Here is a 26063-nt window from a genome sequence, read left to right on the forward strand (position 1 = left end):
TGAAAATGTCAGATGGTATTGAGTCAAGACAGCTGGTTTCAGCTGCTGAACCATTTTCTTGACAGTTTTTTGGTCAACTGTATCAAATTCTGACATGGTAATAGTTTTTCTTGGGTGGTTTCTTGGGTTGCTTGAGATGGAGTATCATTTTATCATTTTGCAAATATTTAACCTGATGGATTGTATTTTTTCACGAAAATAACAAACAAATTCATTGCATTTATCTGCTGTTAGGAGTTCTTTAGGTATCTGATTCGGGGGGGAAGTTTGTCAACTACAGCAAACAGAGTGTGAGTATTGTTAAAAAAAAAAAAGTAAGAACTTCAGAAAAGTGTTGCTGTCTAGCCCTGACTAACTCTTGGTCAAAATTACAAAGACTGTCTGTAGAGGTCATAGACAATTTGGAGTTTAGTTTTTCTCCACTTACGTTCTGCTTTCCTACACTTAGATTTAAAGGTCTTCAAGTCCACGGTGTTCTATGTCGCCTCAAGGTTGCCTTAGTTTGAAATTATCCAAAAGTTCATCAACTGTCTCAGCATTCACAGTTTGTGACACAGCAATGGTCTCCATAAACTTAGTGGCGGTACTCTTATTTAACTACTTTTTCTTAATAGACAGAGGTTGTCTGAACTTTTGGAAGAATCTGTAATTTAAAAAACACACAAAAATGGTCAGAAATAGCCATATCCTTAATGTCAATTGATAGAATTTCAACATCCTTCGAGATGACCAGGTCTAAGATGTGACCTTGAGTATGGGTTGGACTCTAAATATTTTGGGAGAGGTCAAATGTGTCTAGTATAGCAGAGATTTTTTTTTCCCCATGTCATTGTCAACATGAATGTTTAAGTCTCCCGTTATGACAAAATAGTTGTCGTCAGTACAAATAACTACAGCAGTTCTGAAATGTCCTCCATACATTTTCTATTGTATCTTGGAGGCTATAAATTATTAAAACAATAACCTTTGGGTCACCTTTAACTAAAAAACAGAGATATTCAAAAGAGCTACAATCACCCAGTATAATTTCTTTACACTGAAATAATGACTTAAAAATAACAGCAATACCACTGCCTTTTTCCCCTATCCGACACTTGTTCATAAAATAAAAATTTGTTGGTGTTGCCTCATATAAAATGGTATTACAGCTACTTTCTGTTAACCACGTTTCATTTCGTAATATATATTCCAAATCATAGGTTGTAATGATGTCATTAATCAACATTGATGTATTAACCAGTGACCTGATGTTGAAAAGAGCTTGTCTCGCAGAGATAACTGGAGACAATGGTATGATAGATTCACATTTTATCCTCACGAAGTTTGTAGTTCTACTTTTTTGGAGGGGCCCTTCGCATCTTAATGGACGGTGGTTTCAGGCGAGGGGGGCTGGGAGGAAAATCTTGCCGTGGTGTGCGTTGGATTCCAATATTGACAATCGTCTTCATCCTGTCCGTCACACCTAGCAGAGAATTTAGGCTAATCGAGAGTGAGTTTTGCGTTGGGCTTTGCGCCAATGGGGCAGGGAGGGGTGTGGGAGATTTAACTTGCTGGCTCATCTCACGTCAATCGCTCCGCCGATTTTTTGGATGACCCTGATGAATCCGTCTGCGGCTCGTGTCGCCTTATCTCCTGTTCCTCCGATTGTTTGGGAACAACTGCATCTTTTTGTCCTTCAGCCGTGTCAACAGGGCCAGTAATTTCTTTTCGGGCTGCTGAATGACGTACACAGTAAAAAATGTTGGCAGCCAATAACTTAACTCCTTGTTTATTTCGACAGAAACCGTCTGCCTTGTAAAGATGTCTGCACTCCCAAAAAATGCAGAAATTGTCAATGAAACTCGCGGTTAGTGCCGTACACACTTCTTTTTAATTGAATGAGCCTAGAGAAACGTTCATCTCCAAATCGTACAAGTGGGAGAGGTCCACTAATAAAAACCTCAGCATCCAAACATTGCACGTTTGTTAGGAGATCAATGAAATCTCGCTTCAGTACCTCTGATTGCTGCTTGAGAACATCCAGGGCCCCTGTGTGTATAATGACATATTTCACAGTTGGGTGCTGATTGTGAGCTCCAGGGTTTCTTTAGCGATATCGGACACCATGTCATTGGTAAAACACAGTTCTTTGGTGTTCTTCTCACTGCAAAAACATTTCACATCCTTGACAGCTCCATCACCAACTATTAATGTTTGGGGTGCCATTTTTTTCTTGTATGATTTTGTTTCATATCTTAAGGGGTGGTGGGGGATGAGCATTCTTGTTCAGGGTCTTGTAAAAGTGGCTCAAATCTATTTGTAAGTCTGATGTCAATATTTTGCATTGACTTGCGTTCTTTTTTCTTGCCCTTCGCAGTCACGACCGTCCACGGCCGCTCACTCGGGGTCGAAACAGCCCGCAACGCAAGCCAGCCAGATTCCTCGGTAATCTGCTGGTGTTGTGTCCTCCCTTTTAGATGTTGTCCTATATCTTTGGGCTTTGCTCCCAATAAATTCCAGGGAGAACTGCTGAATGGTCCATTACCGTTTCCACTGTCCGCATCCGTCCTCTTTGTTGAGATAAGTGGCTAGCTGTTAGCACACTTCTACTCACCACTTTGAGACATTGGTAGAGTGGTTTCATTCCCCAACTGTCCATTTACACCCATATACACTTCAAGATGGTGGATCTTCGTTTCCAGGATTGACATCCTCTGCAGCAGTCCGTGATAGTCCTCAGTGGAAAAGGGAGGCATCTTGATTGCTGGTCTTGTTACTAATAGCAGGCTTGTGCTAATTAGCAGGCCACGCTCACGTAATGGTGAGAGGGTATCAGAAAATATTGGAATATAGCAACAACTGACTATCTACAAAAAAAGTACAGTCCCACAGGTTTAAAAATATCCAGGAGTGGCTGCTTCTAATTTTTTTAGAAGAAAAACAAGCTTATCAGCAAGAAAAAAATTAAATAGAAGCGAAGCAAGGAGATCGAGCAAAAAAGCGTCTGCACTGTACGAGAGCGAGATATTGAAAAAAAAGACAGGACAACACCTAAAATCTATCAATAATGAAACAGCAATCCAGCCCCTCATCAGTGCAAATGAACATCAGCTGGTTCAGTCCAAATTGTTGGCCGACAAAAAGGTCTCATTGCCCAGGTATGAGTCGACACATCTCATGATGGCTAAGAGCTAAGAGCTGTTTCAAGACCATCACAGAGTAATTGTTGCAAAACATAACGAGGGCATTGGTGACAGGTGCATAGCTAAGTTTCTGAACGTTCCAGTGAGCACGGTTGGGGCCATCATACCTAAGTGGAAAGCCAATCATACCACCATAAATTTGCCTCGATCAGGTGCTTCTCGCAAGATTTCTGACTAGAGGAGTGCCAAGAATAATCAGAAGAGTTGTCCAAGAGCCAAGGACCATTTGTGGAGAGCTTCATAAAGACCCTGGAATTAGTAGCTACTGTTGTCACAAGGAAAACTGTGAGTAATGCACTCTGCCGCCATGGCCTCTATGCACGCTCACCACGCAAGACCCCATTGCTGGAAAAAAAAGCATGTCAAAGCTCGATTAAAGTTTGCTGAACAACATTTGGACAAGCCAGTGAAATACTGGGATAGTCTGGTCTCATGAGAGCAAATTTTAATTGTTTGGATGCCATAATGCACACCACGTTTGGAGGAGAAATGGCACTGCACATCACTCTAAAAACACCATACCAACAGTGAAGTGCGGAGGTGGGAGCATGATGGGGTGGGGATGCTTCTCCGAAAATGGTACTGGTAAACTTCACATTATTGAAGGAAGGATGAATGGGCAAATCTACCGAGACATTGTTGACAAAAATCTGCTGCCATCTACGAGGATGATGAAAATGAAATGAGGGTGGACATTTCAGCAGGATAATGATCCAAAACATACTGCCAAGGAAACTTTCAATTGGTTTCAAAGAACAAAAATAAAGCTGCTAAGAATGGCCCAGCCAATCAGCTGACTTGAATCCAATCGAAAATCTATGGAAAGAACTGAAACTCAAGGTCCATAAAAGAAGCTCAGGGAACCTTCAAGATTTGAACAAACAATAACCAAGATGGCGCCTACCAGTGTGGTCGCCTCGGTAACGCGCTCTCTAGTATTGTCTTTGTTTTTGTGTTTTTCGTCCGTCTTTGGAGACCTTACACGACTCACTTACACAAGGGGAGACCTGCTAACCATCAAGGAGGCTACTCCGGACTTTCTGTCACCAACTTTCGAAAATCCGCTCAGTTTTTTCCCCGAGTTACTCACCGGAGCGGCGTCCGCGGTTTTCGGCGCATGGATGCGGAAGCGGCGCCACAGAGGAAAACGAGCCGGCATTCAGGAGAAACTCCGCAAGAGAGGACACAGATTGGCGTTCCCGTCGATCCACCTCGCGAATGTACGCCAACAAAATGGACGAGCTTCATCTTCTGTTAAAGACCAGTAAAGACTTCGGACGTTCCGCGGCCATGTGCTTCACGGAGACCCAGCTTTGCGACGCCGTACCCGATGGCGCCGTCATGCTTCCCGGCTTCAACATTCATCGAGCGGACCGCGACATGGAATCATCGGGGAAAACGAAGGGCGGCGGGATATGCCTCCATATCAACGAAAAATGGTGTACGGACGTCACGGTGCTCAGCACACACTGCAGCCCGCATTTGGAGTCACTGTTTTTGAACTGTAAACCATTTTACTCGCCACGTGAGTTTGCATCGTTTATACTGGCTGGAGTCTATATTACACCTCAAGCTAACACGAACGCCGCATTGCTAACGCTCGCCGAACAAGTCAACGAAATTGAAAAAAAAACACCCGGACTCACCCCTCATTATTCTCGGGGACTTTAACAAAGCTAAACTCAACCACGAACTCCCTAAATACAAGCAGCACATCGACTGTCCTACCAGGGAAAATAATACTTTAGACCACTGCTACACTACGGTAAAAAACGCATACCATGCTATACCTCGTGCAGCCCTGGGCTCGTCTGATCACTGCTTAATTCACTTAATACCGACGTACAAGCAAGAACTTAAATGTGCGAAGCCAACAGTGAAAACAGTCAAAAAGTGGACCAATGAAGCCAAGATGGAACTTCAAAGCTGTTTAGACTGCACAGACTGGAGTGTCTTTGAAAATTCAGCTGGCAGCCTGGATGAATATACGGACACTGTCACATCCTATATCAGTTTCTGTGAAGAGGTTTGTGTACCAACAAAATCATTTCGGACATTCAACAACAACAAGCCGTGGTTCACTGCTCAACTTAAGCAGCTTCGCCAAGCTAAGGAAGATGCATATCAGAGCGGGGACAGGGCCCTGTATAATCGAGCTAGAAACCAGTTTACTAAAGAAATTAACATTGCAAAGAGGATCGATGCAGCAAAGTTGGAAAAACAGTTTAGCGCGAACGACTCAAAATCAGTCTGGCATGCATTCCAATCGCTGACTAATTACAAGCGACGATCCCCCCAAGCTGAGAACAATAGCACACTAGCCAACGACTTGAATACCTTCTATTGCAGATTTGAAAAGGACAGTTTCACTCCACACACCCACCCGGCCGCACCCGCGACCACAACCACACCTCTGACTTCTGCGTTAACCATCCATGAACAGGATGTGAGACGCATCTTCAAACAACAGAAGATTAACAAAGCGGCAGGACCGGACCATGTGTCACCATCCTGCCTCAAAGTCTGCGCGGACCAGCTCGCTCCAGTCTTCACTCAGAGCTTCAACAGATCTTTGGAAATGTGCAAAGTTCCATCCTGTTTCAAATGCTCCACCATCATTCCAGTCCCCAAGAATCCTGCAATCTCTGGTCTGAATGACTACAGACTGCGGATGATGCAGTCAACATGGGACTGCACTTCATCCTAGAACACCTCGACAGTGCAGGGACCTCCGCGAGGATCCTGTTCGTGGACTTCAGCTCAGCGTTCAACACCATCATCCCTGAACTCCTTTCAACCAAGCTTCTCCAGCTCAGCGTCTCACCTGCCATCTGCCAGTGGATTTACAGCTTTCTGACGGGCAGGACACAGCAGGTCAGGCTGGGGGAGGCCACCTCATCCACACGCAGCATCAGCACTGGGGCGCCCCAAGGTTGTGTCCTCTCTCCGCTGCTCTACACGAACGACTGCACCTCAGCGAACCCGACTGTCAAGCTCCTGAAGTTTGCAGATGACACCACTGTCATCTGCCTCATCAAGGACGGTGACGAGTCTGCATATCGACAGGAAGCGGAGCGGCTGGAGCTGTGGTGCGGCCGACACAACCTGGAGCTGAACACGGTCAAGACGGTAGAGATGATCGTGGACTTCAGGAGGCATCCTTCGCCACAGCTGCCCCTCACGTTGTCCAGCTGCCTTGTGTCAACCGTCGAGACCTTCAAGTTCCTGGGAATTACAATCTCTCAGGACCTGAAGTGGGCGACCAACATCAACTCCGTCCTCAAAAAGGCCCAGCAGAGGATGTACTTCCTGCGGCTTCTGAGAAAGCACGGCCTGCCACCGGAGCTGCTGAAACAGTTCTACACAGCGGTCATCGAATCAGTCCTGTGTTCTTCCATCACAGTCTGGTTTGGTGCTGCTACAAAAAAGGACAAACTCCGACTGCAACGGACAATCAAAACTGCTGAAAGGATTGTCGGTACCCCCCTACCCACTATTGAGGACTTGCACGCTGCCAGAACTAAGACAAGGGCGTGTAAAATCCTCTCGGACCGTCTGCACCCCGGTCACCGGCTCTTCCGGCTCCTTCCCTCAGGTCGGCGCTAGCGATCAACGCAAACTAGAACTAGTAGACATTCCAACAGCTTCTTCCCTCTTGCGATCAACTTCTTAAACACCTAACCTATAATTCCATTACAACAAGCTGGCAATTTTTTGACTTGAGTTCATTGTCACATTTCTGTGGGGCCAATTATGTATTACTCGTGCACTCACTGTAGTTGTCTCGCCATGCTGCACTATTTGCATGTACTGGCCACTCATGCCAGAGTAGCATCTGCTCCATTTGCACACTGATTGAGGAGTATCTGTAACATTTGCACAACCGACATTGTCCCAGATGATCGCACTACTCGTCACTTTAAACCGCATGCACCCCTTGAACTCTCGGCGCCCTTTGCACAATGGTCATTGCACTGGACTATTGCAATATTAGTCGTTCGAACTGCTCTAAGTGCTAGAGGACTCTGCATCTTTTTGCACAATTGTTTTTTGTCAATGTCTTTATGTCCCCAAAGTGTTCTGTAAATTGACTGGCTGTTGTACTAGAGCGGCTCCAACTACCGGAGACAAATTCCTTGTGTGTTTTGGACATACTTGGCAAATAAAGATGATTCTGATTCTGATTCTGAAGACTGCTTGTGTGGAGGAAATGGCCAAAATCACACCAGGGCAATGCTTGCGACTAGTTTTTCCTTACAGGAGGAATCTTTGAACCTTTCGTTGCAAACAAAGACTTTTGTACAAAATATTAAATAAATACCAGTTGGCGTGTTCAATACTTTCCCCCTGTATCATTTCACATTATTTCACCAACTTAATTTCTAATCTTATTTGTTCTACTTTCTTTGTATGTCGAGATTACGTGGGTTGTTCCCAACATCTGGTGAAATTTTCATGTCAATAGCACCTTTGGAAATATATTTTGGGAGAAAAATGGTGACGTGTTAAAATACTTACTTCAGCCGCTGTATTAAATGTCATTTAATGCCACAGGTAATGGTGTTCGTCCATGCTCGTAATGCCACAGTGAGGACAGCCATGGGGCTAATAGAGATGGCTAAGAACCATGGAGAAACATCTGTCTTTCAACCACACCAGGTTTCAGACTACGGCCAGTGTGAAAAACAGGTACGAAGCAAATCAGTATTTCATGCACTTTGTTTGTTTATCTGTACCATAATTGTGTGCGTGTACATGTGCACTCGCTTATGTTCGTATGTGTGCATGTGGTGCAGAAGAGTGATTGCGTTCGGGTAATTACTAATCTATGCACCGTGAGAGTATACCGAGATGGAGCTCTACTCTCTCACAGAAGACGGTCAGTCGAACTGAAATTTCCATATTTAAATCACTTGCAGCAGAAGCCAAAGTGAGAGATTTAGTATCCTTTTTTCCCTTCATTCCCTGGGGCTGAGCCATGATTGCTGTGTCTCTAATCTCCCCTCTATTTAAAAGGGATATGTATACAAATCAGATCACTTTTTTTGCTTTCCAAAGATGGAAATAGAGACAGAAGATTATGTTGAGCGACTAAAAATGGTGCCTTGTTGCCTGATTCGTCTTTGAAACTGAATTTCAAAAGCAATTGTTGCAACTGTTCCTGAAATATGTTTTCATAGTCAGATGGTTTTATATGCACAAAGTTTACCTCAGCCCAAGCTCTCAGCGCAATGAGTATTATCCACTCCATTAGTTTTTCTTTGAGTGTTTGTCAGTCGGGCATGCTCTTGTGAAGCAAGGGGCATCAGGCCGATTCCACTTTTAAGCCCACACAGAGATAATGCACTGCTTAATTCCATTCTGGAAATTGCCCTGCATTGATATTTATAGCTGTGGTAATCCCCACTATGCCTATGCAGAGAATTAAAGCACCTCGAAGGTCAGTCATAAATTAGAGTTTATTGAGCCATCTTTAAAAGACAGAAGTCTAAAAAACCTTTGTGTTATTTAATTGGTTTTATCATAGGAGTTTAGAAAAACTGCCAATCAAGCTTGTACCTATTACTGCAGCTCCAGAAATCAATCATTGCTGAATACATTTTTTTGGTGAACTGGCGATGACTATGTACAGTTGACTAAATGAGTGAAAACTCATGAGGCATTCCTGCTACAGTAATGTATACTTTACACTCCATTCTCCATAATACACACTCCATTGTGTATTATGGAGAAATAACTTGTGTGGTTCTAAGATGACACATTCATTGTAATGTTTGTCTTACACAGTCAAAATTGGAGGAAAGCTGTAACATATCTTTGGACATTGAATACTAGTGAAGGAGGATGTGTTGTAATGAAATATTTTTTAATTCTAGAAATGTGTGCTAATTAAATTCTTGGAAAATAAGACTTTCATTATAATTAAAATTTACCCTGGTTCATGACAATGTACCGTTTGGAATTTAGCTGCATATAGCTGCCCAATTTAAAAAAAATAAAAATAAAAAATTACAGATTTAATGAACATAACAGTGTGATACAGAGCAATTAAATTCTTCTCTGCCTTTATGTTCATGTTTCATTTACTGTTCATTGCATATTGCTGTATACTGTAGTCTCCTTGTGAGTGCATAGAAGTCATTTGAGATTATCGTGTTTCTATCCATGCTTGCTGTCTGCATCAGCCTGGTTGACTTGCATTTTCTCCTCTGCTGACAATCTAGCTTCTGCCTTTCCCTCAATTCTTTGCTTCTTTGTCTACCTTGCTTTTTAATTTCCAGTCCATTTGAGATTAAGTGGCAACCCCCCACCCCCCAGGAGAATAATGTAGAGGAGACACCTTGTGGTCCCATGGGTTTATTACTATACATGACACTGTTTTGTAACCCTTTCGTGATTTTGCAGTCTAAAAAATGAAATAAAGTTTTAAGATAGTAGGCTTCAGTGGACCTTCTCGTCATTCTCTTTCCTTGTGAGGGAGGTCTGCATTTTCAAAATCTTTCTGCATGCATTCTTCAGATGATCAACTGTAACTGTTACCAATGCAGACAGACTGCATCTGATTATGTAGCCTCCAGGGATCACCACCATACAGACCTCAGTAATATTTGTTTGCTTTCATACGCTGCTATTAAAAATAAAAAAAAATTAAAAAAACAAACTGTCCGCCAGCTGTCCATGGATTATGTCATATCCGTGACAGCTCATCTCCAGCTCTGTGGTACATTGATCATCAGCAATGAGAATGAGACGCAACGCAAAAAAAAAATGAATGGTTCAGTTGAGTGGCATGCCCATATAGTGATAAAAGTAATGTAAATTAAAATCTCACCCACAGCAAAATTATTAGAGAATAATGTTGGAGTGGAATACTCTTGGATCTACTTTAACTATACCAGTAATATTTTGTATAGTGAGTGCGGGGGATAGGGAGTGAATTTAGGTGATTATTTGATATGCCCCTTAAAGTGAATATCTTCTTTTCCTTTCGGCTTGTCCCGTTAGGGGTTGCCACAGCGTGTCATCGTTTTCCTCGTAAGCCTATCTCCTATATCCTCCTCTCTAACACTAACTGCCCTCATGTCTTCCCTCACGACATCCATTAACCTTCTCTTTGGTGTTCCTCTCATTCTCTTGCCTGTCAGCTCCACCCTCATCATCCTTCTACCAATATACTCACTATTTCTCCTCTGGACGTATCCAAACCATCGAAGTCTGCTCTCCCTAACTTTGTCTCCAAAACATCGAACCTTGGCTATCCCTCTGATGAGCTCAGTTCAAATTTTATCCAACCTGATCACTCTGAGAGCGAACCTCAACATCTTCATTTCCGCCACCTCCAGCTGTGCTTCCTGTTGTCTCTTCAGTGCCACTGTCTCTAATCCATACATCATGGCTGGCCTCACCACTGTCTTATAAACTTTGCCCTTCATCCCAGCAGATACTCTTCTGTCACATAACACACCTGACACCTTCCTCCACCCGCTCCAACCTGCTTCGACCCGTTTCTTCACTTCCTTACCACTACCACCATTGCTCTGGACTGTTGACCCAAAGTATTTGAAGTCCTCCACCCTTGATATCTCTTCTCCCTGTAGCCTCACTCTTCACCCTCCACCCCGCTCATTCATGCACGTATATTCTGTCTTACTTCGGCTAATCTTCATTCCGCTCCTTTCCAGTGCACGCCTCCATCTTTCTAACTGTTCCTCCACCTGCTCCTTGCTTTCACCACATATCACAATGTCATTTGCAAACATCATGGTCCACGGGGATTCCAGTCTAACCTCATCTGTCAGCCTATCCATCACCACTGCAAACAGGAAGGGGCCTCAGGGCTGATCCCTGATCCAGTCCCACCTCCACCTTAAATTCGTCTGTCACACCTACAGCACACCTCACCGCTGTTCTGCTGCCCTCGTACATGTCCTGTATTATTCTCACAAACTTCTCTGCCACTCCAGACTTCCGCATGCTGTACCACAGTTCCTCTCTGGGTACTCTGTCATAGGCTTTCTCTAGATCCACAAAGACACAATGTAGCTTCTTCTGACCTTCTCTGGACCAACTCCCTTTCCATTTTTCATCCTCTTTCATGCCTTTCTATCTCCCCCCTTACTAATCATTGCCACTTCCTGGTCCACCACACTTGCCTCTTCTACTCTTCCTTCTTTCAATTTCCTCATTCATCAACTCCTCAAAGTACTCTTTTCATCTATCCAGCACACGACTGGCACCAGTCAACACATTCCCATCTCTATCCTTAATCACCCTAACCTGCTGCACATCCTTCCATCACTATCCCTCTGTCTGGCCAAACTGTATAGATAGTGTCCAACTGTCTTTAATGTCCAACTCTGCATACATGTCATCATATGCCTCTTGTTTGGCCTTTTTCCACCTCTACCTCTGCCCTGTGTCGCATGTCAATCAATGTATTCCTTTCTCCTCTCCTCGGTCCTCTCAGTGCCCCACTTCTTCTTAGCTAACCTTTTTCCTTGTATGATTACCTGCACTTTGAGGTTCCACCACCAAGTCTCCTTCTCTCCTTTCCTGCCAGAAGATACACCAAGTACTCTTCTGCCTGTTTCTCTGATCACTTTGGCTGTAGTGGTCCAGTCTTCTGGACAGCTCCTCCTGTCCACCGAGAGCCTGTCTCAACTCTTCTCGAAAATCCTTTCTCAGCTTCCACCACCTGGTTCTCTGCTCTGCCTTTGTCTTCTTAATCTTCCTCCCCACCACCAGAGTCAATCTTACACACCACCATCCTATGCTGTTTAGCCACACTCTCCCCTACCACTACCTTACAGCTGGTAACCTCCTTCAGATTACATCGTCTGCACAAGATGTAATCCACCTGCGTGCTTCTACCTCCGCTTTTGCAGGTTATGCTATGTTCCTGCCTCTTCCGGAAAAAAGTGTTCACTACAGCCATTTCCATCCTTTTTGCAAAGTCTACCACCATCTGTCCCTCCAAGTTCCTTTCCTGGATGCCGTACTTACCCATCACTTCTTCATCACCCCTGTTTCCTTCACCAACATGTCCATTACAGTCTGCACCAATCACGACTCGCTCTCTGTCTGTGATGCTCAGAACTACTTGGTCTCGCTCCTTCCAGAATCTCTTTTTCACCTCGAGGTCACATCCTACCCGTGGGGCATAGCCACTAATCACATTACACATAACACCCTCAATTTCAAGTTTCAGCCTAATCACTCGATCTGATACTCTTTTCACCTCCAAGACATTCTTAGCTAACTCTTCCTTTCAAATAACCCCTACTCTATTTCTATTCCCATCTACCACATGGTGAAATAATTTAAACCCTGCCCCTAAACCTCTAGCCTTACTGCCATTCCACCTGGTCTCCTGGACACACAATATATCAACCTTTCTCCAAATCATCATGTCAACCAACTCCCGAGATTTTCCTGTCATAGTCCCAACATTCAAAGTCCCCACATTAAATTCTAGGCTCTGTGCTTTCCTCTTCTCTTTCTGCCAAAGAACCCACTTTCCACCTCTCTGTCTTCGACCCACAGTAGCTGAATTTCCACCGGCGCCCTGCAGGTTAACAGTGCCGGGGGCGGACGTTGTTAACCCGGCCACGACCGATCCGGTTTGGAATTCTTTCGATGAACGCTCATATTTGTTTGGTAAAGTTTTAAGCCGGGTGCCCTTCCTGACGCAACGTTGCCCTCTGCATTTATCCGGGCTTGGGACCGGCCTACAATTTGCACTGGCTTGTGCCACCCATAGGGCTCCATTCCTTAAAGTGAATATAATCGCCTATATTAGGAGAGTAAACCATAAGTATACCATAAATTATGATCCCAAAAGACTAATCGCAAATGCTTGCAAACATCTTGAAACATATCGTAGATGTACCTTTAAAAATACAGTAAACGTCTTAGCAGGTTCTTTTAATCTTGTAATGACGCCCAACATGGTGAACGTGTTTGCGATGTCTTCCCAACGCTAACTTTTGTTCCTGTTTTTTTTTGCTGTTATTATGTTAATCTGAAGTTCAGTGCTTGCACTTTCCTCCATTTATGAAGGTGTTTAATCAGATGGTAAGGCATATTGCACAATGCAATTATTATTATTACAACTGAAGATAACCCACAGGCCTTCCGGTCCGCTGAGCAACATTCGGGCATAAAAGTAAAACATCCTGTTGCCGGTAAAGTCAGGCCTTATAAATAGAAGCACACCAGTGTAGATACACCGTTGCACAACACACTCCGCTGCCTAGCCTGTTGCTAGCCAACGTCCAGTTTCTCGACAAGATGGATGAGCTGAAATCCAGGATAACATCTCGATGTGAAATCAGGGATAGCTCTGCACTGATTTTTACAAAAAGATGGGACACTCACAACATGCGACACTCAGCCATCTAGCTCCAGACCCACTCCGTCTACCACGGAGAATGCACAGCTACCTTTCATAAAAAACAAAGGTGGCGGAGTGTGCGTCTCCATTAAATTATGGTTTGCGGACGTTCAGGCGATGGAGAAATGCATTGATGTATTCCATGATGGAGCTTAAGAGGTGACAAAAAGCTGATGGGCACTGTCTCAGAGCTGCTGTGTTCCTTTGTGGAAAGAGAACCTTCCAAAAGGACAACCATCTTTGCAGAAATCCACCAATCAGGCCTGTATGGTAAAATGTTCACACAGAAGTCACTCTTTGGAATGGCCTCATGTCATCCCACCTGGAATATGCCCAAACGCATCTGAAGCACTCTAAAACCATTTGAGACAAATGGTCTGATCGACTGAGGCAAAAATTGAACTGTTTGGCATTAAAGTAATTTTTAGAGAATATAACCAGGTCACAAGCCCCACTGTCAGTCTTTAGATGCGTTGTGAGTGGCAAGTTAGCAGCAGATTCTGTTTAAATATAAAATCTTCCTACATCTTTTTTTAAATCCATCTCCTCTGTGTTTTGGTGGTGTTGTTGTCAAAATTCTTAAAATAACATAAGCAACTTCATTTTTTTCCTCCTTCACACTAACCGCTAATCTCTTTTGATTAAAATTTTAGATCCATCGGTCCAGAAACAAGCAAATGAAGGAGATGTTTCCAGAAGGTTTTGGGATCCACCATGCAGGCATGCTGCGGGCTGACCGCAATCTAATGGAGAGTATGTTCTCTCGAGGGTACCTTAAGGTGCTTGTCTGTACTGCCACCCTGGCCTGGGGAGTGAACCTACCAGCCCATGCTGTTATCATTAAGGTTATTTTCTATTTTCTCTTCTCTTGTTTTTTTTTAATTTAAGCTACAGTGGATATTAAAAGTCCATACCCCTGTTCAAATGCTGGGTTTTTGTGTATAAAAAGAGACCAAGATAAATCATTTTGAAACTTTTTGCGCAGTTACCTTTAATCTGTATGATTGAAAAAAGTTAAATCTTTTCAAGAGGGAAGTAAAAATAAACAAGCAAGATAAATTGGGTTGGACAAGTCCGCATACCCTCTTATAAATGGGGATGTGAGTGTTCAAAATAAAACAATCACATTACAACACCTGACAGTCGTGATGGGTCCGGCAACACCAATGCGTCAGCGCATGTTCCGAGCCCAGAGGACGAAACCACGTGCCGGTGCGCGTATCGCTTTAAGAAAGTCACGTGACCAATACAGCTGCTGTATTGGTCACTCTTTGTTATATTGCAGCCATTTTGTTAAAATCATTTCAGTAATTTTTTTTTCCCTCAATGTGCACACTGCCACCCCATATTGACAGAAAAAAAACTGAATGGTTGAAATTTTTGCAGATTTATTAAAAAAGAAAAACTGAAATATCACACAGCCATAAGTATTCAGTGCATGTCAGAGCCAATGAGAATCATGAGGTCAAAGGAACTGCCTGAAGAGCTCAGAGACAGAATTGTGACAAGGCACAGATCTGGCCAAGGTTACAAAAAAACATTTTGCTGCGCGTAAGGTTCCTAAGAGGCCAGTGGCCTCCATAATCCTTAAATGGAAGAAATTTGGGACGACCAGAAACCTTCCTAGAGCTGGCCGTCTGGCCAAACTGAGCAGTCGGGGGAGAAGAGCCTTGGTGCTAGAGGTAAAGAAGAACCCAAAGAGATCACTGTGGCTGAGTTCCAGAGATGCAGTCGGGAGATGGGAGAAAGTTCTAGAAGGTCAACCATCACTTGCAGCCCTCCACCAGTCGGGGTTTTATGGCAGAGTGGCCCGACGGAAGCCTCTCCTCAGTGCAAGACACATGAAAGCCCACATTGATTTTGCTAAAAAAAAAAAAACGCCTGAAGGACTCCAAGATGGTGAAAAATAAGATTATCTGGTCTGATAGACCTAGATAGACAATGACCTTAAGCACACAGCTAAAATAACGAAGGAGTGGCTTCAGAACAACTCCGTGACTGTTCTTGAATGGCCCAGCCAGAGCCCTGACTGAAACCCAATTGAGCATCTCTAGAGAGACCTGAAAATGGCTGTCCACCAATGTTCACGATCCAACCTCGCAGAACTGGAGAGGATCTGCAAGGAGGAATGGCAGAGGATCCCCAAATCCATGTGTGAAAAACTTGTTGCATCACTCCCAAAAAGACTCATGGCTTTATTAGCTCAAAAGGGTGCTTCTACTAAATACTGAGCAAAGGGTCTGAATACTTATGACTGTGTGACATTCCAGTTTTTCTTTTTTAATAAATCTGCAAAAATTTCAACAATTCATTTTTTTTCTGTCAATATGGGTGTGCTGTGTTTACAATAATGATGAAAAAATTTACTTAAATGTTTTTAGAAAATGGCTGCAATATAACAGAGTGAAATATTCAAGGGGGTCTGAATACTTTCCGTACCCACTGTAGATTGACATCTATACTCACATATAGACGCACACCTTAAGTGACAAGGTGTCATGGACAACTGCTATCGCCATAAGGGGGGTGATATGCACTTAAGTTGTACTTTGGTAACTGCATTGTTGTGCGTTCCTGCCAACATGTACCATCTTCCAAAAAGACGTTGCCTCGACCCACCATCGAGCCGGATCGAGCCGACGAAGGGGGATATGTAGTGAATATGGCTCGGTTGTCACTGCACTGTCCTCTTTCAGCGGTTTCTACAGTTTTTAGGCACACAAGCCCCATTCGAGCCTTGTGTTTGAGAGAGAGTTTTTCAAAGCTGGAGAAATTGCTTTAAAAAAAGCAATCGCCTGAATGTCAAAACACTGGAAATGATTTTTTCTTCTTTAGTCGTGCATCACTGTATTGTGTATAAATACAATATATATATAATATATTTGTTAAAAAAAGAATCCTCTCACTATTCTGGCGTTTCGCAAATAGAAATCATTTTGGTAATCCTAATTGACCTAAAACAGTTTAGTCTGACTTCATGTCAGACAGTCAAGAAATAAAGCATATCTCTTTTTATTCAGTCATGTCTAAAAATGGCTTCCACTATCAGAGAGATCCCATTGTTCAAAGGTATCAGTCAGGAGGAGGGTACAAAAGAATATCCAAGGTATTACATATATAATATGGGGTCGGATGCAGTGCGAGCTGGGTGGTGGCCGATGGCGGGTACCTTGGCGATCTGATCCCCGGCTACAGAAGCTGGCTCTAGGGACGTAGAATGTCATCTCCCTGGCAGGGAAGTAGCCCGAGCTGGTATGTGGGGTCGAGAAGTTCCGGTTAGATATAGTCGGGCTCCCCTCCACACACAGCTTGACCTCTGGTACCAGTCCTCTTGAGAGGGGTTGGACTCTCTTACACTCTGGAGTTGCCCACGGTGAGACGGGCCGAGCAGGTGTGGGTATACTTATTGCCCCCCCGTCTTGGCGCCTGTACATTGAGGTTCACCTCGGTGGACAAGAGGGTAGCCTCCCTCCGCCTTCTGGTGGAGGGGACAGGTACTGACTGTTGTTTGTGCCTATGCACCAAACAGCAGTTCAGAGTACCCACCTTTTTTGGTGTCCTTGGAGGATGTGCTGGAGAGCGCTCCTGCTGGGGACTGCATCGTTCTGCTGGAGGACTTCAATGCTCACGTGGGCAATGACAGTGACACCTGGAAGGGTGTCATTGGGAGGAACGGCCCCCCCGATCAGAACCCAAGCGGTGTTCTGTTATTGGACTTCTGTGCTCATCACGGATTGTCCATAACGAACACCATGTTCAAGTGTCAGGGTGTCCACACATGCATTTGGCGCCAGGACACCCAAGGCCGCAGTTCGATGATCGACTTTGTGGTCGTGTCATCGGACTTGCGGCCACGCCTGTCTTGGACAGTCGGGTGAAGAGAGAGGCGTAGCTGTCAACTGAACACCACCTGGTGGTGAGTTGGCTCCGATGGTGGGGGAAGATGCCGGTCCGACCTGGCAGGGCCAAACGTATTGTGAAGGTCTCCTGGGACCGTCTGGCAGAATCCCCTGTCAGAAAGAGTTTCAACTCCCACCTCTGACAGAACTTTGCTCACGTTTTGGGGAAGGTGAGGGACATCGAGTCCGGGTGAACCATGTTCTGCGCCTCCATTGCTGAGGCGGCCGACCGGAGCTGTGGCTGTAAGGTGGTCGGTGCCTGTCGTGGCGGCAATCCCCGAACCCGTTGGTGGACACGAGAATCAGAATCATCTTCATTTGCCTAGTATGTCCAAAAAACACACAAGGAATTTGTCTCCCGCAGTTGGAGCCGCTCTAGTACGACAACAGACAGTCAATTGACAGAGAACACTCTGAGACATAAAGACATTGACAAAAACCAGTCACTGTGCAATAAAGGGTTGCTAGTTATCTGGTAATGCCGGTAAATTTTTGTCTTTTTTTTTTTTTTTTTTTTTTTTTTTTACACCAACGGTGAGGGATGCCGTCAGACTGAAGAAGGAGTCTTTCGGGCTTTTTTGGCCTGGGGACTCCTGAGGCTGCTGATGGGTACCGGCTGGCCAAGCGGAATGGAGCTTTGGTGGTCACTGAAGCAAAAACTCTGGCATGGGAGGGGTTCGGTGAGGCCATGGAAAAAGACTTCTGTACGGCTTCGAGGAAATTCTGGTCCACTATCCGGCGTCTCAGGCGTCAACATTGTATATAATGGGGATGGGGCGCTGCTGACCTTGACTCGGCACGTTGTAAGTCTGTGGGGAGAATAGTTCGAAGACCTCCTCAATTCCACCGACACGTCTTCCCATGGGGAAGCAGAGTCTGGGGTTTCTGAGGCGGGCTCTCCTATCGCTGGGGTTGAGGTCACGAAGTGGTGAAAAAGCTCCTCGGTGACAAGGCCCCGGGGGTGGATGAGATTCGCACGGAGTTCCTAAAGGCTCCGGGTGTTGTGGGGCTGTCCTGGTTGACACGCCTCTGCAACATCGCGTGGAGATCGGGGACAGGGGCTCTGGATTGGCTGACTGGGGTGGTGGTCCCCCTTTTCAAGAAGGGGGACCGGAGGGTGTGTTCCAACTACAGGGGGATCACACTCCTCAGCCTCCCTGGTAAGGTCTATTCAGGAGTGCTGGAGAGGAGGGTCCGTCGGGAAGTCGAATCTCAGATTCAGGAGGACCAATGTTGTTTTCGTCCTGGACGTGGAGCAATGGACCAGCTCGACACCCTCGGCAGGGTCCAGGGTGTATGGGAGTTCACCCAACCAGTCTACATGTGTTTTGTGGACTTGGAGAAGGCGTTTGACCGTGTTCCTCGGGGAGTCCTGTGGGGGCTGCTTCAGGAGTATGGGGTCCCGAGCCCCCTAATACGTGCTGTTCAGTCCCTGTAGGACCAGTGTCAGAGTTTGGTCCGCATTGCCGGCAGTAAGTCGGACTCCTTTCCGGTGAGGGTTGGACTCCGCCATAACTTTTCTGGACAGATTTTCTAGGCGCAGCCGAGGCGTAGAGGGGGTCCGGTTTGGTGGCCTCAGAATTGCATCTCTGCTTTTTGCAGATGATATGGGTCTGTTGGCTTCATCAAGCCGTGATCTCCAACTCTCACTGGAGCGGTACACAGCCGAGTGTGAAGCGGCTGGGATGAGAATCAGCACCTCCAAATTTGAGACTATGGTCCTCAGTCGGAAAAGGGTGGCATGCCCTCTCCAGGTCGGGGATGAGATCCTGCCCCAAGTGGAGGAGTTCAAGTATCTTGGGGTCTTGTTCACGAGTGAGGGAAGAATGGAACGAGGCCGAAATGTGTTTCCTCCGCAGGGTGTCCGGGCTCTCCCTTAGAGAGAGGGTGAGAAGCTCGGTCATCCGGGAGGAGCTCAGAGTTGAGCCATTGCACCTCCACATCGAGAGGAGCCAGATGAGGTGGCTGGGGCATCCGATTTGGATGCCTCCTGGACGCCTCCCTGGTGAGGTGTTCCGGGCACGTCCCACCGGGAGGAGACCCCGGGGACGACCCAGGACACGCTGGAGAGACTACGTCCTTCGGCTGGCCTGGGAACGCCTCGGGATCCCCCCGGAAGAGCTGGATGAAGTGGCTGGGGAGAGGGAAGTCTGGGCGTCCCTGCTAAAGCTACTGCCCCCGCGACCCGACCTCGGATAAGCGGTAGAAAATGGATGGATGGAAGGACTGGTTGTTTGTTTGTATGTGCCCTGCAATTGGCTGGCAATCAGTTCAGGGTGTACCCCGCCTCCTGCCCGATGATAGCTGGGATAGGCACCAGCACGCCCGCGACCCGCGTGAGGAGAAGCGGCTCAGTTAATGGATGGATGGATGATTAGAATACATGACCTGACAAGAGAATACTTTTGAAGATACTCAGGATATATTACACAAGTATATACAGTCAATGAATGTCATTTGAATAGACACATTGCTCCATCTTGTGATCGGATCGGTAGTCGGTTATCGTTTTTTTAAAATCGGCGATCGGCCCCAAAAATCCTGATGATGTAAAGCCTCCTGAGAACCCGGAGAAAACCCAGGCAAGCACGGGTAGAACATGCAAACTACATTGGAAGGCCAGATCCAAATTCCCAGCCTCCCTGTGAGGGTGATGTGCTAAACATCCAGGCACTGTAACACTTAATATCCACTGTATGATACCTATTTTCTTGTACATCCAGTTTAATCTTTGCTTAAATGCTTAAATAATGTTGTGGTATATTTTGTGATCCCAGGGGACACAGATTTACGATGCCAAGCGTGGTACCCTGGTGGATCTGGGCATCTTGGATGTGATGCAGATCTTTGGCCGTGCAGGACGTCCACAGTTTGACAAGAATGGGGAGGGCACCATCATTACGACCCATGACAAGCTCAGCCATTACCTGACCCTGCTCACCCAGCAGAACCCCATCGAGAGTCAGTTCCTTGACAGCCTGGCTGACAACCTCAATGCTGAGGTCAGTCTTGAAATGTTCTTTGGAATAACACTGTTGTTAGTTTGTTGTTTTTATTAGTTTTGTTTGGTTGTATTCATTCAATGTCAAATTCAAACCTTTGAACGTTGTATTGTTTTGGTTGCGCTCATCAAATTGAATATGGAACAGCATTAATCCTGTTGAAATGGCTCAACAAAATACAACACATAAATCTAAACTGCATACCCCATTTTGACGAGAATAGTATGAAAACCTTATTAGCATATTTTAAAAGAAAAAGTGACATTTCAAATGGACAATATTCCAAAAATGTGTGATGTGTGAAACGGAAAGGTCTGATTTAAATGTGTATTTTCGTACATTGATCATTCCATCTGCGCTCCTCTGGCAGTTCGTGGTTCTGTCAGAAGATTAGGAAGGGGGCAAATACCTTTTCACGGCATTCTCTGTCGGTACAGTAAATATAGTGCATTTAACATAAATAAACTCTGATTCAAAACTTTTCAGTTGAAAATGTGTCCCTAACAACTGGTACATCACCTACTCAATGTCAAACTACATTATGCAAATGTTATAATTGTATTTTTGCACATTCCTAAGTTTCAGTGTCATCAGTAGATAGACACCCACCCACCCGGAATAGTCAACCCTTGAAGTGTTCATGTAGAAGCTACATTAAGAGAATGAGTTTCAAGGAAAGATGAGGCGTTTTACCTTTCTCTCCGTCGCTTTGTCCAGTGCCCATCAGATGGTGACAGAGACCAGTGGTTTTAGTGATCTTTTGTCTCTTGCTGCTGTAGATTGCTTTGGGAACAGTCACCAATGTGGATGAGGCGGTGAAGTGGCTCAGTTACACTTACCTCTATGTGCGCATGAGGGCTAATCCACTTGCATATGGTATCAACTACAGGGCCTTGCAGGTTTGTGATCTCACCTAATATCAGAAATGTCCCCCTGTCACCAACATACTGTATACTGGAGTAAATGTCATCATTTAGCTTCTGTAAACATTTGAATTATGAAAGGTTCAGTGTCATTTGTTCAGGACAAAAAAAGCCTTTGAATGTTTCAGATGGATCCCTCCTTAGAGCTGTACAGAAAAGAACTGGTGGTAGATTCTGGCAGGAAGTTGGACAAAGCCAGGATGATCCGCTTTGAAGAGCGCACAGGTTACTTTGCCTCCACTGACCTGGGGAGGACATCCAGCCACTTCTACATCAAATACAACACTATAGAGGTAGATAACTGCAGCTGAGCAGCAGCAAGACTTCATCTCTTCACAAATATGATAGGCCAGGATATTTAATTCCGGTCTAACTTTTTCCTGTGTTCACAATGGAAATGAATTGTCTGGCAATTGAAAGTCATTTTGGTGGAATATGAAATCCAAATTCATGAGTTGTTCATCGTTGTTCCACTGGTAATTATAAAAATTATACATGGTGCTCAGAAAATACTGTTGTTTAATGCCTCATTTGATTGTCTAATGTGATAATGTGTATATTCTAGCACTGTGACTACATTGTGCATCGACCTCAGCCATATCAATCAAATACTATGTAGTTAAGTTCCATATTTGAATGAAGAACCTCATTAACCGGTTGTTTTGTATATTACTTTCCCCTTTGTCTGTTAAGACATTCAATGAACATTTCAACTCTCAGCGGACAGAAGCTGACATCCTCAGTATTGTCTCCAAGGCTGAAGAATTTGAACAGCTAAAGGTAAGCTTGCCAAAGTTGTGGTTCTTAAGAAATTCATTCCTGAAAAAGGCACAACTCCAGCTAAATGGGAATCATACTGTGGGCCGAACAATGAAGAAAACAACAAAATAATTGACTAAAAACAAATACAAATGGGTTTTTGGGACTTTGTATATATGGAAAATGCCATATTGTTGCCTGAAAAGACAAACTGGAGTCAGTAAAAACGGACAACATGCACGTGTTTCTTTCTGGGCATGTGTTAATCTTCTCATGTACTGTACATGCCAAAGTTGAAAGCACAGTTATGGGCAGTTTTCACCCTGACCAGAGTTTTCCCCCATTTTTCCGTGATCCAAAATTCTGTAATGGGAGAGTCAAGTCATTAGCATGACTTGATTCATCCCGAGACAAATGAAATGCACTTGGTTGCTCACCGACATAAATATCTCACGGAACATAAGAACATAAAAGCAACAACTATAGAAACACAAAACATAATAAGGAGAGCACACATCAAATGGATACGTAACATGAAATTGCATGAAAAGATGCGTGTAAAACACACACACAAATAGCACACGCTATCACCCCATTAAAACTTTTCACCCCTCCCAGATGTGGCATTGTGCATTCTGATGGTTTGTGGTCAAATAAAAGAGTTCCTGACTGTGGAAGTGGGCCATCTCTGTCGCAGCAATCATTCACTAAAGGAGCTCTTCTGCTGTTAGAAGTTAGTGGGTTGAGGTGTTATCCAGAATTGTTCAGAGCCTGGACAAGGTCCTCTGCTCTCCACAACCACATGCAGCTCGTTCTCCTGATTCCTATGTTTTTTTCTCTCTATGTTGGCAGACCCGTCCAGTTTGTAATCACGTTGCATATCAGATATTTATAGGTGCTGACCACCTCTACCTCCTTTCCCCTAAAACATTATTCATCGGGATGTGGTACTCCACTTCCTCTCCCATCCTGATACAGAACATGCTCCATTTGGACTTTTCTCAATTTTAAATTAAAAACTCTTTGGAGTATATCCGATTTATAGTCAATCGGTGCTATGTAGAGAGTAAAGAAGAGAGGTGCACAGTACCCTGCAAGTGCCACTGTGCTGCAGGTCATTGTGGAGGATGCCCACTTTCCCATATGAACAAACTGAGGTCTGTTCATGAGAGGTCCAACGCAAAAGGTGAGAGTTCACGTTCACTCGTTGCACCATTCCCCAAAACATTCATGGCTGTATTAGCTCAAAAGGGTGCTTCTACTAAATACAGCGCAAAGGGTCTGAATCCTTATGGTTGTGTGATATTTCAGTTTTTAATAAATCTGCCAACATTTCAACAATTCAGTTTTTTTCTGTCAGTATGGGGGGCTTTGTGTCCATTAATGAGCTAAAAGCTTAACAAATGGCTGCAATATAACAAAGAGTGAAAAATTGAAGGGAGTATGAGTACTTTCCGCACCCACTGTAGCATCTATTTCTTTCTGTATTTTTTAAAATTTATTTCTACCTTCAAAGAAATCTTTTTATCATTACGGCTGTCTTCAAATAGTTTTTTTTTTTTTTTTTTTTTAAATTCTTCCTGGAGATTATTCAATCTTTGACCGATAGTTTTTTTTTTTTTTTTTAATGTGCCGATATAGAAATTATTTTCCCTCTCTGCCCTGCCTAAAGCGCGTCCCATAAGATCGCTAGTGACACCTCTCCTGAATCATTGAACTCTAGATAGTCTTTAATGCTGTCTTTCATGTTCTACACTACAAGACAGTCATTCAGTATGTTAGTTCCATTTTCATTAAGTAATCTTCCTGTTCCTCTCTCATTTAATGGTCATGGAAATTGGACTGTGCTCTGGCCGGTCTACCGTTGCTCTGCTGTTATCTTTTATTTTGAATTTATCCTTGCTAAACATCCATCCATCCATTTTCTGAGCCGCTTCTCCTCACTAGGGTCGCGGGCGTGCTGGAGCCAATCCCAGCTGTCATCGGGCAGGAGGCGGGGTACACCCTGAACTGGTTGCCAGCCAATCGCAGGGCACACAGAAACAAACAACCATTCGCACTCACATTCACACCTACGGGCAATTAATGCATGTTTTTGGGATGTGGGAAGAAACTGGAGTGCCCGGAGAAAACCCACGCAGGCACGGGGAGAGCATGCAAACTCCACACAGGCGGGGCCGGGGATTGAACCCCGCTCCTCAGAACTGTGAGGCTGACGCTCTAACCAGTCGTCCACCGTGCCGCCCTTGCTAAACATAAAACAACAACAACAAAAAGTCTAATGTTGAATACATAGAGTCTGAGAATGAGTAATATGTATAATCTATGATTGATCTATGACTGATTCTGATTCTGATATTTGTTGGGTGAAATTCTTGCCATGTATCTTTTAAACCTAATTCTCTCATAAATTATATATATATTTTTTTCAATTAGAGGATTATTCTATGTCACTGGACCTGATGAGTTTAACCTGATACTGAAACCCCCCCACAAATTACTGTGCCCTGAGTTTGTCATCATATCAAAACCACTTTGATAGAATCCCCATTTGCTGCCTGGGAGAGCATAAATTTCCATTTTTTTGGCGGGCCCATTTAATCACCTCTTCTTTCACTCTGAAGCTGAGAAACTTAACCAAAATTGACCTGAGCTGGGCTCCAACAGGAGGCTTTGGTGCCATGGCACGGTATCTGCAGCACCTCGGCATTGGAAAATCAGAGGTTCTCAACGAGCAGTTTTCTACAAAGGGAATTACTTGCCTTGGTTTGGCTTCCGCCCCTTCGAGTACTCTATATATACGGATGCTCTCCCTTCGTGAGCGGCCCTCTTGATCCGTTAGCTTAAGCTGAAGTTGCTCCTGTAGCCTAAGTATTTCAGTCATAACTTCCTCAGCACTTTGTATCCTCTCCTCACCCTCTGCAATTCTTTCTTCAGCTTCGTTTATTCTTGAGTTCCCTGCTAACAGTATGTCTAGCCTGAAGTCACATATATCTTTCAAAATTGTGCTAAGGCTCACCGGGTCCTCTTTAGCTGTGTCATCCTGGCTAGCCTCTGAGGGGCTAACATTAGCAGTCGTGTGTCGTGCCATATTTGGGGCCTTTTCTGGTTGAATCAAGTGGTATTTTACCTTTCCGTCTTAAAGCCATCTTACGCATTTACTTAAATAGCATTTACTACTTATTCTGAATTGATTGGTTGGAGACTTTCTCTTATGCTGCCATTTCTGGTGACCCGGAAGTGGAACTCTGATTTCATTTATTAAGGGAAAAAAACAATTCAAAGTTACCTGGCCATGCGTGGAAGAAGTAATGGCCCCCTAAACCTAATTACTGGTTTGGCCATCCTTAGCAGCAACAACTGAAATCACACATTTATTGTAAATGGCAATTAGTCTTTCATATCTCTGTAGAGATATTTTGGCCCACTCTTCCTTGCAGAATTGTTTGAATTCAGCAAAAATGGGGGGTTTTCGAGCATGAACAGCCTTTTTAAAGTCATGCCACTGCATTTCAATCAGATTCAAGTTCGGTCTTTGACTAGGCCACTCCAAAACCCTTTCCCATCATTTTATTTTTTAAGCCATTCCGAAGTACACTTGCTGGTGTGTTTTGGATCGTTATCCTGCTGCAGAACCCAAGTGCGCTTCATCTTGAGGTCACAAACTGATGGCTGCACATTCTCCGACAGGATTTTCTGTTAAAGAGCAAGATTAAGGATCAAGATGTCACCTACCAGTGTGGCCGCCTCGGTTACGCGCTCTCTAGTATTGTTTTTGTTTTTGTGTTTTTCGTTCGTCTTACACGGAACACTTACACAATGGGAGACTTGCTAACCATCAAGGAGGCTACTCCGGACTTTCTTTCACCAACCTTCGCAAATCCGCTCAGTTTCTTCCCCGAGTT

At 44.5% G+C, this 26063-nt stretch overlaps 1 protein-coding gene across 4 annotated transcripts in view; it reads left to right on the forward strand.

Moving 5' to 3' along the window:
* Positions 1-26063, forward strand: part of ascc3 (activating signal cointegrator 1 complex subunit 3) — a 175459-nt gene that overhangs the window by 65324 nt on the left and 84072 nt on the right. For all 4 annotated transcript variants that reach the window (XM_061673583.1, XM_061673584.1, XM_061673585.1 and 1 more), the window contains exons 14-19: positions 7737-7871; positions 14229-14420; positions 20252-20476; positions 21256-21375; positions 21528-21692; positions 22093-22179. In XM_061673583.1, the coding sequence (XP_061529567.1) occupies positions 7737-7871; positions 14229-14420; positions 20252-20476; positions 21256-21375; positions 21528-21692; positions 22093-22179 (924 nt within the window). The remainder of the gene's footprint in view (positions 1-7736; positions 7872-14228; positions 14421-20251; positions 20477-21255; positions 21376-21527; positions 21693-22092; positions 22180-26063) is intronic.

The sequence above is a fragment of the Phycodurus eques genome, chromosome 4 (genome assembly GCF_024500275.1).
Source record: "Phycodurus eques isolate BA_2022a chromosome 4, UOR_Pequ_1.1, whole genome shotgun sequence".
Taxonomy (NCBI): Eukaryota; Metazoa; Chordata; class Actinopteri; order Syngnathiformes; family Syngnathidae; genus Phycodurus; species Phycodurus eques.